This window comes from Astatotilapia calliptera, chromosome 1 (assembly GCF_964374335.1).
Source record: "Astatotilapia calliptera chromosome 1, fAstCal68.1, whole genome shotgun sequence".
Taxonomy (NCBI): Eukaryota; Metazoa; Chordata; class Actinopteri; order Cichliformes; family Cichlidae; genus Astatotilapia; species Astatotilapia calliptera.
Genome location: NC_137422.1, coordinates 1190937 through 1206820, shown reverse-complemented (window position 1 = coordinate 1206820; position 15884 = coordinate 1190937). Strand labels below are relative to the sequence as shown.

The 15884-nt window shown below is 42.0% G+C and overlaps 1 protein-coding gene across 5 annotated transcripts in view; it reads right to left on the bottom strand.

Annotated features, from left to right (window-relative positions):
- arnt2 (aryl-hydrocarbon receptor nuclear translocator 2) overlaps positions 1–15884 on the bottom strand; it is a 67460-nt gene that overhangs the window by 30634 nt on the left and 20942 nt on the right. For all 5 annotated transcript variants that reach the window (XM_026184348.2, XM_026184431.2, XM_026184593.2 and 2 more), the window contains 3 exons: positions 13667–13769; positions 5294–5359; positions 4790–4875 (listed from right to left, as the gene is read on the bottom strand). In XM_026184348.2, coding sequence (XP_026040133.1) covers positions 4790–4875; positions 5294–5359; positions 13667–13769 — 255 coding nt within the window. The remainder of the gene's footprint in view (positions 1–4789; positions 4876–5293; positions 5360–13666; positions 13770–15884) is intronic.

Below are 15884 nucleotides of genomic sequence, written 5' to 3'. Positions count from 1 at the left end.
TTACGTCACAGAGGCATGGGTGAGACTGGAGCTAGGAAGCCTAAGCTCTGGGAAGGCTGATGGCCCAGAGGGTGTGTTCAAAGCTGCTTGAGGACTGTGCTTCCCCCCCTAACTGTGTCTACTTCTCAACAGGATCTTCAATCTGAGTCGACACTGTGGAAGCATCCTGTATTCTGCCAGTACCAGTGTCCACTTGAACTGAACGACTACAGATCAGTGGCCCTTACACGGCACATCATGAAATCCTTCCTCATCTGGGGGCATTTGGAGCTGATGTGAGAGTTATGTTCTTTGATTTTAGTGCTTTTAATACCATCCAACTAAATATGCTCAAAAACAAGCACACAGACACGGGACTGTATTCCTCTGTTTCCTGGATTACAGATTAGCTGACAGGAAAGCCATAGTTTGTCAGGTTGGCTAACTGTGTTTCACCCACTAAAACCTTTGGTTTTTAATCCTCATACAAAGAGCAGAGGAGCTACGTCAGACAAAATTCAAGCAGTGAGAAGTAATCTACTGGCTGACATCCAGTCCATCATTAACCATGAACCCCAAAATGCCCAGACTGGATCAAGGAAGCCCTTTCAGCTTTTCTAACGCATGCACTTTGTGATAGCCAGTTATGGGCATTCGCTATAATATCCTGGATCAGCCAGCGCTACCATTGTTCACTACTATTTTGCTGTGTCAGCACATTTTAAATATTCTCCGATGCTTTGACCCCAATCATAACTAACCAATCATAAAATGACCTTTAAAACATTGTTTTCCATTTCTGCAAACGCCACATGTTTGGATGGGCTGAGATGTTTTGAGTGAAATCTGTTCAAGTGAAGCCTTTCATGTCACGTCATAATTCCAGTTAAAAACAGAAGTTAGACCACAAAAAGGCAAAAATAAAGAAGTTAAATCAATTCCTCTTTCATTTTTGCCAGAAGTCACTGATGAATGAACTTTGTACTGTGGGATGAAGCTAAAATACCTTTGGCAAACGACAGCAGGAAATACAAATGCACAGACAGACAAAAATCCAAGTTCCAAATAAGACGATGACTTCATCGTCATCTGTGGCTACATTTCTCAATGTTCAGCCAACACCAAATGCACGCTCATTAAAGTGGAACTGTGCGTGTCTGGATTTTTCATAGCGTGTCTCTGTTATCCATCTGAAGTTTATAAGCGTCTGTATGTTGCTTGATACCCGATGTATTGTGTCCAGAACATTCCAAAGGAGTATTTTTAGCTCAAGGAAGAGAGACCATATGTCCCTGATTGCAAAACACATGTGGAATTATTCCAGTGAGAACCCCGGGAGGAATTTTGTTGTTTTTATTTGGTGTTGCTCAGTCTCATCGCTCTACTTTGTCACGTCATCAATTTAGACACCTGGTCTGAGACCACGGCAGCATACCACGCACGTGCGTGTTACATTGTAAATACGGGCTTTTCCCCTCATGATAACATACGGTAACACAGCTGTAAGAAATCTGATTTATGAACAAATTTCATATAAATCATACACGGAGTTCGACCAACATTTGGGAGAAGCAGATTTGTTTTTAGCTGGATTGATTTTTTTAAACTCCTATATAAACTTTTGTGTCTTTGTCAATCTTCCTTTGCCTCTTAAAAATTACCGCTGGCTTACAAAAGTTCAAATAAATGGTAAAAAAAGGCAGCTCCTAGATAAAATAGCTGGGCGACAGTTATTTTATCTGTAAGAGGCATTTGCTTAAAACTGGGGGTCCAAAGAAAGTGGTTCATCTTCAGTTTGAAAAATGTTTGCCAACACTTTACCCAACCGTTTATATAAAAGATGGACACAGCCATGTCAGCCTTCAGGTGAACACTTTCACTTTTGCCGTCTTGGTATTTTGAAACTAGTTGCAAGGAATGAGCAGTGGTTCTCTTTTAATCCTCACTCGGCATCGGACCCAAACCTTCTGGCATCACCAGTGGTAGCTCCTCCACGGTAGGTCCGTAAATGCCATGTACATGTAAAGACCAGTCATCTGAAAGACGTGCACCTCAAAGGTTTTCTGTTTTCAGACTTTATATTTTTACATTTTGTGTGTGTGTGTCATGTTGAGGAGAAGGCCCTTCTGTTTTTGTTTCCCCGCTGCTATTAAAGCTTAGCAATATTAGCTACGACTATCACTGGATCCTCTCAGGGGAACACTGAGTTTAAAGACAGGTTAACAACATCACTTGCCCAGCTGCAGTTAGCAATCTTCAAAGAGATGGTTAACACTCCTCCTTCATCTTTGGCAGTTTTCAGAGAGCCGGGGTTACATGGTGGGCACTTCAGACAAAGATCCATCCGAAAACATAATGTACAAAATTAACTTCATGATGTATTCAATAAGGCTTGAAATTAGTGAAGACCATCAACTTATAACAGCAGTGTTTACGCGTTTACAGTCAGGACACCAAAGACAGTTTTCAAATTCACACTTTGACACAGTCTGATTTCATTTGAAACCAGATGACTTGCCCTTTGCTGTCTGTTAGAATGAAGGTTTCGACATGAAGCACTTCATGTTATAAAGACAATTCACACTATGGGGCCCTGCTCTCAAAAGCTGACACAGAAGTAACACTGTGTGTTTTGGATTTAAGAAAGAAGTGCTTAAAAGTAGAGTTTTTAAAACATGTCTAGTGCCATCTTGTGCCAGTACAGCGCGTGACATCATTGGCTGGTTGTGGGCAACCAACCAAGGTGCAATCTCCTCAACAATCGAACCAAAGCGGTCAAGTGTCTTTTGATGAAAGACATGAAAGAACATATGATTGCCTTTATGGGGAAGATCTCTGAGGCAGGGCATGCTGAACCAGCCCCACCACCCACTGGTGAACAACAGTGCTGGTATTTTCCAATCTTTGGAGTTTATTACCTGCGTAAACCAGGCCAAGTACAAGTAGTGCTCAACTCCAGCGCATGATGCTGTCTCCCTTAATAACATCCTGTTGAGTGGAACCAACTTAAATACACTTTGGCACTTTTAAACTGACAGTTTTACCTTTTTTGTCTTCCGACAGGAGAAGCCTTTGACCTGTGGGGGTATTTTTTCCACAGTCAAGCACAGCAGCACAAACAGCATATTTGATCTTTCGGGATTTGCGACCCCAATAGCAGTACAGCACCAAGCGATATTCAGGGAGCTGTGCACTGAGCATTGCGAATGGGCCCCAACACCAACTAAAAACGTGACACAGTGAAAGAAAAAAAACCTCAAAAGATTATGTCCTCAGAACAAAGTTAAGAAATGTTCTCATTTACACCGAGGAGAACATAAAACAAAACTCATATATTCCCTCAGTTGCGGTCCACGTATGCTCCAGTGCAATTAATACATAAATAAGGCTCAAACATGGATCTGATGATGGATCTGCAGCTTCACTGCATATTCAGTGTGGTAGATGAGATGCAGCTGTTTGTTCATCCACCACCTGCCACTGGGCAAGTGCTAACAGAAATGGTTATGGACCGAGTTGGTAATGAGGGTCATTTACTTTAATCAGCCGTGTATATCTGACATTTTTGACTGTGCTTAATGGTTTCACTAACTGGTTTTACTTTGCGGTTTACTGGCCTTACTTTTTGACTGTCTTTTACAGCTGTTGCCTGTTGTGGTATCAGCGTCGCTCTTAATTTTTGCCATACAGAATTATGCAGTTGAAAATATCTGGAACTTTAAGGTCTTGAACAGGTAAACAGTGAACAGTGGAAGGATGGGACTGCTTCCGTTTGTAAAACACCATCAGTAGTAAGAGCTGACTGAAGCTGTAAAGTTTCTGTTTCGGTGTAAGTAAATGTTACTACTTCTGATCAACAATGTCTTTTGAGCCTTGGTATGTGTTTGCAGGGTTCCATAATAAGTAACGCTACTGCTCATCTCACTCGTGTCTGCAGCCACATACAGCATACCCAAGCCTTTGTGGACATGATGCTGATCCTCATGTTTTCATGTGTTTCAACTTAATCTGAAGTGGCTCTAACTCTGTGCCAACCACAGGATTGGCTCAGTCCTACTCTCACTGTCGTTGGACTTTTGTGTTGTCTGTCAGAACACAGACAGAATGATTTGTACTGACTTTATATTGGGCATCGCTCATTTCTATCAAAGAAAATCTATTTTAACATTTTGTCCCCCAGTCCAGCTGAGCTGTATAGCACATCTTCCTGAGTATGTATCATTATGGCTGTGACTCACCCAGGTAGAGCAGCTCATCTGCTAATTAAAAGGTCACTTGTTCATTCACCAACAGATGGAAGTACCAGCCCTGTTTCCAGTCTGCATGCCAAAGTATTCCTGGGCAAGATACTGAACCCTGAGTGGCTCCTGATGTGTTCATCAGAGTGTGAATGGGTGAATAACATGCTGTATAAAGCACTTTGAGGGCTAAGGTAAAGTAGAGAAGCACTGCATAAGAACCTTTTACAGTGGGAGTGAGAAAGGGAGGCTGAGACACGCAAGCTTGTTCTCATTGTAAACACCCAACTGTCCGCTGGGAAACCCATCAGCCAAAAGACACAGTACAACACCACTCCAGCTGTCAAAGACTTGAGAAGATGTAATGTTTCCTTTGGACTGTATTTGAACATGAACTTGACAGGAAAAAAAGCCTTTTGTCACAAGACACCAAGAAACTGTTTGAACTCTGTAGATACAGAGATACAGCTAGACTGAAGTCTTGATCCAGAGCTCAGCAGAGGCCACCACCACATCTCACTTACAAGAACTCTCAGTAGAAGTGTGATATGTATGAGTGCGCTCTTGTTTACCTGCAGGGGGCCAGGCTTTGATGTAGCCAGTGCAATGCACCACAGAGTACTGAGCCTCTCCTTCTTTTGAGGGCCCGAGGCCATTCCTGACAAAGGAGGGAAAAACCAAAACATGTTAGCAACACAGACAGCGCTACATTGCAGTTTCATTTTTCCGTTGAAAGAAACAAGTTTTACACTTAAAAATGAATACAACATAATGATGAAATGAGAAGAGAATTTCTGATATAACTTTTTAGTTCCTTAAAAATGTACCCACAACTCGGAGTATCAGGTTGCTTTGGTGGAAATATGATTACACTGTTTATTTAAATCTTTAGTACAAGAAGAACTCGAAGGCTCTGACTGTTAAAATAAAAGCTCCTTTTTAGGAAAATATTTACTGTATAAAGGTTTAGTTGGTAACAGCTACAAAGCTTAGTGTCTATATTCCATTCAACCCCAGAAAAGTCAGGAGTTACGCCTGGATCACAACCATGGCTGCCATTCAAGCCTTAAACATACCTGTATCGCTTTCTCATGTTAGCCAGGCGGTTTAAGGAGATGTGATCCAGAGGAGCACTGCCACATCTACACACAAACACACAACACAGACAACAGTGTTACAGAACTGCAACAGAACAAAGTGTGCACATCTTGAACTACAGATGCCAAAATGAGACAGTTACAGAGTACTCACTACTCACAGAGCTGTCAGATAATTCATCCATTGAAACATTTGTATGCTGATCGTTGACTATTTAAAATATTAAGCATTTGTTTAAACTCAGAGAAACAGGCTGCTTCAAACGTAGCTCATTGTGGAGCCGATTCCCTGCGTAAGTACTTTTTTCTCCAACTGAGTGCAAACCCTTGGCACCAGAGTTTGTGAACGCATGTTGTAAGATCACATATTGGAAGACAAAAGTCTTTTCAAGAGTCATCAGTCAAAATTCTGAAGTATTTATATTTCAATACTAAATCAATCTTCAAACCAAGGAAAATTCAATGAATTTAATTTAGTGTTGGAAACATTGGAAACTAATTTGCTGAACAGTATCAAAGGATTGTTGGAGCTGAGGTGTGGAACCAACAGAATACATCACAGTGTCATCAGCATAAAAATGGAAATTGATACTTGTTGATGGCCCAGAACTGATCCCTGGGGAACACCTGCAACCACACCAAGGAAGGTACTGCCTTCAGCCTTCACACATCACATTACCAGCACAATAAAGAAGAAGGAGGACGAAAACAAAACAAAACAGTGCACGGTAAATGGACTGATTCTTATATAGGGAGTTTTTACTGTCCCTCAAAGCCCTGCATACCAGCGTCCCCACCCTTTTTTTGCGCCACGGACCGGTTTATGCCCGACAATATATTCACGGACCGGTACCGGTCCGAGGCCCGGGGGTTGGGGACCACTGCGGTATACAATATGCCTTCAGTCCAGTGGTTTTTATGCTCGCCACGTGGCTTGCGTCTCAAGATGATTTTCAAATCACATTCTGTGTCACGAGACAATCTTTGTGGTGCATCGGCCGGTCGTGCACATCTTAAATTTCATAACTTGGTGCTTTGTGCCGCGGCCGATGCAGCTGGGTTGAAGACACGAGCGTACTATCATGCCAGTTTTTACCACCACTTTAATAGTAATCCTACACAGAAGCTACACTGACACACAAAAAGAGATGTTGCAAACTTGATTTTGTGAAAAGACCCACTTGGCTTTCAGCGTTAACTTTTTCGTATGGCACGATATTGTCTGATTGGCGACACCTATCGTTTAGGAGCGGCTTTATACAGTGCAGCTAATATAGTGCAGCGGATTGACTGCATCTGAGCGATGAAGGCACAGCAGAGAGCAAGAGTGAAGCGACCAATAGCAGCTTCAGTCACCTTTTTAGACTTATTCATGCAAGCACTTTTTCCTATGCTTTCCTAAGGTGTTCTCTAATATCTACACACATTCATACTCCAATGTATCGGAGAGCATCTTGGGGTTAGTATATTGTCCAAGTTAGGGATCGAACCACCAGCGTCCAATCAGTAGACGACCTAATGGACATAATGAAGGTGACACTGCTACCATTTAATAACTAAATCGATATCTGCCTCAAAGGTGTTGCAAATGTGTAAGATATGATCCACAAGTGTAAACTAAGATTTGTGTGTATTTATTCAGCTTTGGATGGAAAATAGTTTGTTAAACAGTTTTACGTGTCGTCACATTGCTTCATATTTCTGTGTGGATTGAAGCACAACTTCATTAGCCTTTAAAAGTTACCTACAAATTATTGTACACGTTTGTAAAGTTCATGCTTTACATCATCTCACACACATTTGCAGCACTTCTGAGGCAAATTTCTCTCCATAGGTTAGTTCTGCAGATGAACGTTACATAAACGAGACTCAATCTAATAAAGGCTCCACAGAAATGTTAGCCTGGTGATCATGCTGCGTTCTCCTTTAGTGCTGTTTCTGCATGTGTCACAGAGGGGATGCATTTCAGTGTTTCCAGCATGCTGTTTGCATTATGAAGAGCCAGAATAGCAACAGGAAAAAAGTCGACAGATTTCTGAGAATATAACACACTGAGCTCCGTGCAACTCTCAGGCCTTTGTGACAGATCCAGACCAAACAAGCTAAGAGCACACTCTGGCAATAACAAAAACAGCATGTTAGGGGAAAAAATGGAAAAGGTGAGGCTTTTCTAAGCTCTCAAAGGAGTCAGTGCTGCTTTCATGTCATTTCTGCCAAAGGGTAATGAGGGCTGTGGGGCAAACCGAGTCACATCCTGACACAGAGAAAAAGACAAATTTAGAAACAAACTGGATTTGCAAAGGGTCTGAAGCGATGGCGTGGAGAGAATATACACAGAGGGAAATCCTAATGAGCTGTATACAGAACATCAGCCACCTGGTAAGAAAACTGTGAGACAACATTTCTAGTAATATTACTTAAGGATAAAAAGGCATATAGCCTGAGCATATGTGGTGTGAAAAAGGTCATTTAAAAATCAGGTATGAGCCATATATTGGATTTTTCTTTCGTGGCATTTAGAAGCCTGGTGAGTGCACTTTCACAGCTGACTAGGTACAAATCTAATGTTACAGAAGAATCAACAAGTCATCACTGTAAAATACCTTATCGACAAAATATACTCACACTTCGAAGACTTGATTTAAACCCACTGTATCCTAATCTTAGTAAAGTCAGGATATGTTAACAACGTGTCAAACTCAAGGCCTGCGGGCCACATCCGGCCCGGCGGACATTTATATCCGGCCCGCGAGATCATTTTATATAGATTTATTATTATTGTTATGCATGGCCTGGCGATATGAGGCGCTAATAACACACACAGATCCCATAATGCAGCGCTGCAGCCTCCTTGCTGAACGCTAGGCTACCTGGGAACATTCCCGCGTCAATCAAGTCAAACTTCTGTTATTGTGAAGCTCGCCGCTCACAATGGTGGAGAGAAAAGATTCTGAAAGCAGAGCCTTTCAGCACCGGTGGGAGGCTGAATATATGTTTACAGACATGCTGGTAAACCCATGAGTCTTATTAGTGGAGCTAATGTGGCTGTAATGAAGGAATTTAATTTAAGACGGCACTGCGAGACAAAACGTCAGGATAAGCTGAAAAACCTAAACGCAGAAACTACAGGAAGTAGAACCTGACATTTCAGCAGACGTTTGTCACCAGAGCAAAACCACAAAGTGAAGCTGTTGTGAAAGCAAGTTTTATCGTAGCAGAGGAGCCAAATGAGGCCGGTACCACTCTGAAGAGCTGCAGGATGAAGCTGTGCGACGTCTTCCGTCCAGACAAAAACGCAGATTTTAGCAAATGTGAGCCTGAGCAGAAACACGATTGCTGATCGGTTTGTGAGACGGCCACTGATTTAAGAACACAGTTGTGTGAAAGAAGCAAAAACGTTATTGCATACTCTCTTACTGTGGATGAAAGTACAGACATGATGGACACTGCACAGCTGGCCATCTTCATCCGTGGAGAGGAAATATTGGACATTAATCGATGCACGGGACAACGACAGGAAAAGACATTTTTTTTAAACGTATGTCAAGGTGAAACTGTCCTGGGACAAACTTGTTGGACTTACAACAGATGGAGCGCCGGTGCTGTGCGGTGAAAAAAAGCGGACTAGTCAGCAGGATGCGAGTAAAGATGCAGGAGAAATGTACGCTGAGTTAACAGCACATCACTGCATCACACACCAGGAAACGCTGTGTGGTAAAGTCCTAAAAATGGAGCATGTAATGATCACCGTGATGCGAACTGTAAACTTTATCTGAGCTAAAGGTTTAAATCAGCGTCAGTTTGAGTCTTTTATGTGGGAAATGGATTCAGAGTTTGCCCACATTCCTTCATGCAGAGCTCCGCTGGCTGAGTTATGGGAAAGTTCTCAAAACAGTTTTTGAGCTCAGCAAGGAAACCTGTCGGTTCATGGACATGACATGTATGATACGGTGAAGGCGTTTCACGTGAAGCTGTCACAAATGCACCAGTGCAACCTGCCGCACTTTCCCTGTTGCAGTAATGTTGAACCAAGAAGGCGCACTTTGCTGATAAGCTGAGCGCACTGAGTTCACGCGGCACTTTGGTGACTCTGAAGCACAAAAAGAGAACTTCAAGCTGCTTCGCAAACCAATAATAACCAAAGGAATAATATTCCCGTCTGTTTTTATTCATATTTATGTTTAAAAAAACATGTTTTACTGTGTTCAATAAATGTTTTTCTTGTTTGGCCCACGACCTAAAGTGTGCCTTGACTTTTGGCCCCTGTGCAGTTGAGTTTGATAACCCTGATGTAAACCATGTAAAGATATCAGGCCTTCAGGCCTTATTAGCGCATTGTCTGTGTTATTAGCAAATCCCTATATCAATGCCCCACAGTAAATCTCTACCTTATCGTGATAGAGCGGTTTTGTCTGTCCCAGGGATCCCAGGGGCTATGTTGTCATTCAAATTGATCCTGGGTGAGGGACCAGACAAAGAGGGATTCAGAAAAGCCCTATGAATGTAAAATCCAGGGAACAGTTCACCCATCGTGGGATAGGGTTACCAGGGTCCTGCCCTGGAGCTCGGCATGGGGAGTTTGACCCGAAGGAGAGCACCTGGTGGCCATGCCTTAGCCTACGGGGCGCAGCCAGGCATACCCCGAAGAAGCGACATGAGCCCACCCTTCTGTAAGCCCACCACCTGCAAGAGGCACCGTAGGCAGATTAGCATTCAGCGGGAGACTGGGGACATTAAGTGGACCATGTTCAGCACATGAAACTGCTTCACTGAGCTGTGGCAGAAATGTGGCCGGTGCCTGTCGTCGTGGTAACCCTAAAACCAGATGGTGGACACTGGAGATGGAGGGAGCTATCATGCTGAAGGAGGAGTCTGAGGATTCTGTGGGTGGAGCCTGATCCATTGCTAGGAGCCATTCGGTCCTCATACAACCGTTGCAAGAGTTTGGACCACAGACAATAAATCAGACTCATTGCCAGTGGGTGTTGGACGGCCCTTTGTCACTGATTCTGTTCATAATTCTTATGGACAGAATTGCTGTCTATATTTGAAAATCACGCATCTTCTAGATGAGAAACACCATTTGCATGAAGTCTACCTGAGCAACTCCAAGTCCAATGCAATAAAATAAAACCATAAAATATCATTTGCTGGACTGTTCAATTGGAATTGCGTGAGATGCATGACAAAAGGTCAATAAATAAACCTCACAGGATCAAAGGTTTACACTGACAGGCACGACATGTGAACAGACTCCTGATTTTTAGTGGTAAGTATTCATCAAAAGGAGCAGTGGTGGTGCCATAGTTGAAGATGTTAAGGTTGTCAGTGGGAGTGAGCAGGATGGACAACATAACATTAGAGAGGGAAGGTTGGGATAGTTTGGACATATGCAGAAGAGAGATGGTGACTCTACTGGACAAAGGAGACTGAATATGAAGCTGCCAGGCAGGAAAAAAGGGGAAGACCATGGATGTACTGAAAGAGGACGGGTGGTGTGACAGAAGACGATGCTAAAGACAGGGTGAGGTTGTGGCAGATGATTAGCTGTAGTGACCCCTAAAGGGAGTCAGTGGGAGAAGCTGGAAAATTCTCCAACAATGTAAAATGTAACATTTTAAGTAAATGAGGCCATTACTGACTGTAGCTAGGCTGTTCCTACAGCTGTGACTTTGATTGTGAATTATCATTGTAGAGTCTTTACCTTTCAATACAAAGTACCTTGAGGCAACTCTTGTTGCGATTTGGTACTATGTAAATAAAACATAATTAAATCAACACATCATTCATTCATTATTCATTAATTTAAAAAAACAACAACATAAAAATAATTGATAATAAGCCTATTTGAAAAAAATACACATTTTTGAGGTTTGACCATTAACCCTTTAAGACCTACCATAGAACCAAGTCCGCCAGAGCTTATATTATATTTTTACATGCTGTAGTGCCATTTATGGGAGCATTTCAAGTTGATATACATCAATACAACCACTACAGCCTAAATTTTAATAATATGTCTGCATTAAGTGCATAGTAATTACGTAAATTGCAAAAAAGTGCAATAAACTACAAAAAAATTGAAAATCGTTTTTGATTTTTTAACATATATTTCTAGTTAGAGAAATTTAAGAGGCTTATCCCTCAAAACTGTAAATACAAAAAAGTTGCACAAAATAGTTTCCCACCACAGGAAATTTATTTTGAGTGTCTTTATAGTTTTGTTTTTGAAATACACCAATTTTTATACACTGCAGGAAAAACGAAAATAAATAATAATAATAATAATAATAATAATAATAATAATAATAATAATGGATACTTTATTGATCCCCATGGGGAAATTGCTTGTTTTTCTCTGCATTTGACCCATTCACTCAGTGAAGCAGTGGGCAGCCCACTAAGCAGGCGCCCGGGGAGCAGTGTGTAGGGACGGTACCTTGCTCAGGGGTACCTCAGGGTAGCCGTTAAGTGGATTCGAACCGCCGACCTTCCGATCATGGGGCGACCACTTTACCTACTGAGCTATCCCTGCCATATATTATAGTGCAAATTTGCAAAAAAGCAGCATCTGCATCAAAATAAACTATTTCCAGCAGTGCAATATGAGTCCTCAGCATTCCAGAAACCACACAGAAAGTCATAAAGTCAAAGATAACTTTTAAAAACACCAGCATAAGCTCATGAGGCCTTGATGGTAAAAAAACTACATTTCCGCGAAAATGACGTCACTTCTGGTTTCGGGCAGGACATGGCGGACATGCGATAGTTCGCGCTGATGGACATAGGAAGTGTTACAAGCAGCTGATCGGATCGGCAAAGCGTGTTTCTGGAATATTATGTTTTTGTTGCTGCAAGTGCTTTTTATGCAATTTTTGCAAAGCTGTATGTGGAAGGAGACTGTGACCGAGGACAAGCTGATGGCATAAGATGTAAGTACAACTCCTCCGGTTTCATATGCAAAAAGAATTATTGTGCTAGCTCACGCGGTTGCGGTGCTACCGGGATTTAAAAATAGTTACACAAAACGGAGCGTGCCCGCTCTGACCGGCTCTAAAGGGTTAAAAGAAAATATCACTGTTTTATTCACATAGCTTTACATGGACTACACCTCCTATAAGGTGTCTCATAGGCACATTTAGACAAACTGTGCTGTCAGTAAACAGCTTACCAGTGGTAATAAAGCAGTGCTCTACTCTGCCCACATTGATGTAAAAGTCTCACAACAATGACAGATCCCCAACCATTTCTGTGACCGCTTAACTTCTTTCTGATGTGACGTTTATGGGATCTGCTCTGGAGCTAGATTTGCATCTTATATTTCTGGTATAAACACATCCATTAACTGTCCCGGTTTAAATTAGATGTCATTGTCAGTGTTACCTTTTTATAGCTCCTAACACAGTAGGGAGGCTGTTGTGGTTGCAGGATAAGTGACTGCACTCTGCACTTAACAGGCTGCTATTGCTATTGTGTGGACTAACGCTGCAGTGATTAGAGGGAGGCGTAGAGACACATCATTATAACCAGGCTTCCATTTCCTTTCGTCAGCAACCTCAACATCTCAATAGATATTACACTGAACGCAAGTCTCAATCTTGGTCTCACCACTGCCCTATAGGTCTGAGATGACCTATTTCTAAAGGGATCCAGGGGCAACGCAGCAAAGACTAAAACAACAAAGTAGAAAAAACAGAGACGCTCCCTTCCTGCTACAATACATCAAACGCTGCTAAGAATCACTTCATCTGTGCTCGCTTGCATTTCAACAGATTTCAGTCTGCTGACATGCAAGCTCAAGTTGAAAGCAATGAAAGAGCAGATTTGGCCTTACATCAGACTACCCTGCTTTCCCCAAACACTTTAACATTACCCAAATAAATGACTGATGCAGTGATCACTAAAAAGTAACCACTTGAAAAATTCCATGGATCACGTTTACATTATATATGTAAACAATCTGACAAGTAAAACTCATCTGGAATTAAACCCAGAGAAACTAGTAAAATCACACTAACGGCCAAGCTAAACATCCCACCATCTACTCCATAACCGTGCATATGAAGCTTAACCCGGTCGTTACTGTACTATCATTTTGAATGGTTGTCCGTCTTTGTCTTATGTGCTGTAATATAACTCTGAGCTCAATGCACTGCTCTATAGTGCAGTCATTTGTGGGCTGGGGCTCTGGAGGGCCACAAAGGTCGTAGCTGAAATTTAAGTATGTATATTTGGGTGGGCCCACTGGAAGCTTTGGTTTTTAGGTAGCCCACAGCAGTCTTGACTTTTGGGTGCTCGAAAGGCACAAAATCAAAATCCCCCCTCCCCAAAAAACAACTTGGTCACACACACCTCATTCGGCATATGAAGGAGCGTCGGGAGCCCATGCACATCCTCATGGAGGATTGTTGTCCTTCCTTCTTCACCGTTCCCGTCTTCAGGTCCAGAATTCGCCCTGTTGACACACAAACAACATCTTTAATAATAATATTACACATGTATAGTCTGCAACAACACTGCCACGGTCCTGGGTCTTTCGCCCAGTGTTCTGTGTTTTTTGCTCTTTTACGTTCGGTCCAGCACTGCTTTGTTTTTCATTTTGAAATCAGCTTTAAAGCAGTTTGAAGCATCTGGGTGCTAATCCTGAGTGCCACAGTGTTTCATGACAGAAAAACGCATCAAGTGGACATGTAGTTTTATGAGTGGCAGCAGGCGGGTCTGTCTCTATTGATTGTAAGTGATGGCTCGAACACAGTGAAGCTAAGGTGTACTTGTGTACTTTTGCTTTGACAGCAGCAGTGAGTACAGGCTCATCCTTTATCACATTCAAAAGAACGTGTTTACTGATTTCCTCTGTGGTAATGAACCAAACAAATGGCATTGGGTCAGTTTCTGGGGAGTAGATCCATGCAGGACCTTGAGATCAGAATCTATTCAGAGTAAAATGTTTGTTTGATCAACATCAATACTGCCATTTTAGCAATATCCAATCAGTCTGTTGTATCTAGAATGAGTGTTTCAATAAAGCTGCAGTAAAAAGCCTAATTAATCGTCCTGTGACTGACATCAAACCACTTGTGGGATCTAAGTGCACATTAAATCCCTCAACCAATTCTCTTCACTGGCACTGAGACGGGGATGAAAAGAGAGACATTCGAATTGAAGGCTTGAAGAGAAAGCTGATTACTGAGACGGCCAGAAAAAAGCAACTTCACCGACCTCTCAGAAATCCAGTTCATTACTTTTAGTATCCAGAAACCATGAAGCTGACTGGATATTCACACTGGGGGTGGGCGTTATATATTTAATATACTCAAGGAATCCTGAGTTTTCCCCACATATGACGGCTTTATCGTACCCATCAAGTATAAAGTGCTTAAGCGGAAAAAATTCACGTCGAGTTTTTCCCCCTCATGCTGCAAATGCATCATTAATTATGTTGGAATTTTTAAGATCACTCAAGCTGTTCAAGAGTTACGGTAGTTTAAAGAAACACTGGACAAAGCTCTCACAGTGGCAGGTTAGTGGCTTACACAAAGAAAAAGATGGGTTTTTTCACTATTGTTATAAAGACAAAAGAGTGCCTTTTTATTTCGCTTTTAATTTTGTCTCATGACTTCTTGCTTGACGTACTTTTGATGATTTTTGTTTCTTAAAGGTGCTGACCACAGGAAGTCTGAGTGCAGCTGATGGTAAAAAAAAACACACATTTCAATTCATTCAGATTTTGTTTTTATTCAAAGTAGAAAAAAGTAATGAAGGGTCCATTTGAATGAGTACAGCAGTGCAACTTTAGGCAGTAAGTGGTTGAAGACAACAGTTTTTGGAGGTTATGTAAACATATTGTGATATTAGATTTTTTACACACAAACTTAATGATCCATACAGACGAAAGAAGGTTAAGCACCATAGTAAACGTGGACCAACTCACTCGTCACAAAAGAACCCAACAACGTCTCGGTTAAGGACCAGAGATTCAGCTATCATAAGGTACAACACACCTTCAAACTGCTTTATACTCTAAGGTATTATATTAGACACACAAATAACCAGCTGATCCCCCGTGAGCAGCACCACATACAACAAACAGGACAAACTAAAAACTACAGGTGCAGCTGTAGTTCAGGAAGGAGTGCAGGAAGTTTGCTTCGATCCCTGGGCCAGATGTTACCGGGTGAGCAGCCGGGTACACCAAAATACCGTCACAGGGAGAGGCAGACCATCACTCACACCTGCAGTCAGTCTAGAACCACCTAACCCATAGGTGTCAAACTCTGGCCCGCGGGCCAAATTTGGCCCGCAGCCTAATTACATTTGGCCCACGAAGCCAAACCAAATGACTATCAGAGCTGGCCTGCTGGTATCATACAGCTAATATATATATTGTTTAGTATTAAGCTTTGCTTGTTCCATATTCAGTTTTTCAGCAAAACTTGTTTGAGTCCATAAGAAAAGATTCATTCTCATATCTGGAGGAAGATTTGTTTTCCAATAAATATTAACGTCAGCCCGCGACTTTGTTCCAGTTTTGAATTTTGGCCCACTGTGTGTTTGAGTTTGACACCCCTGC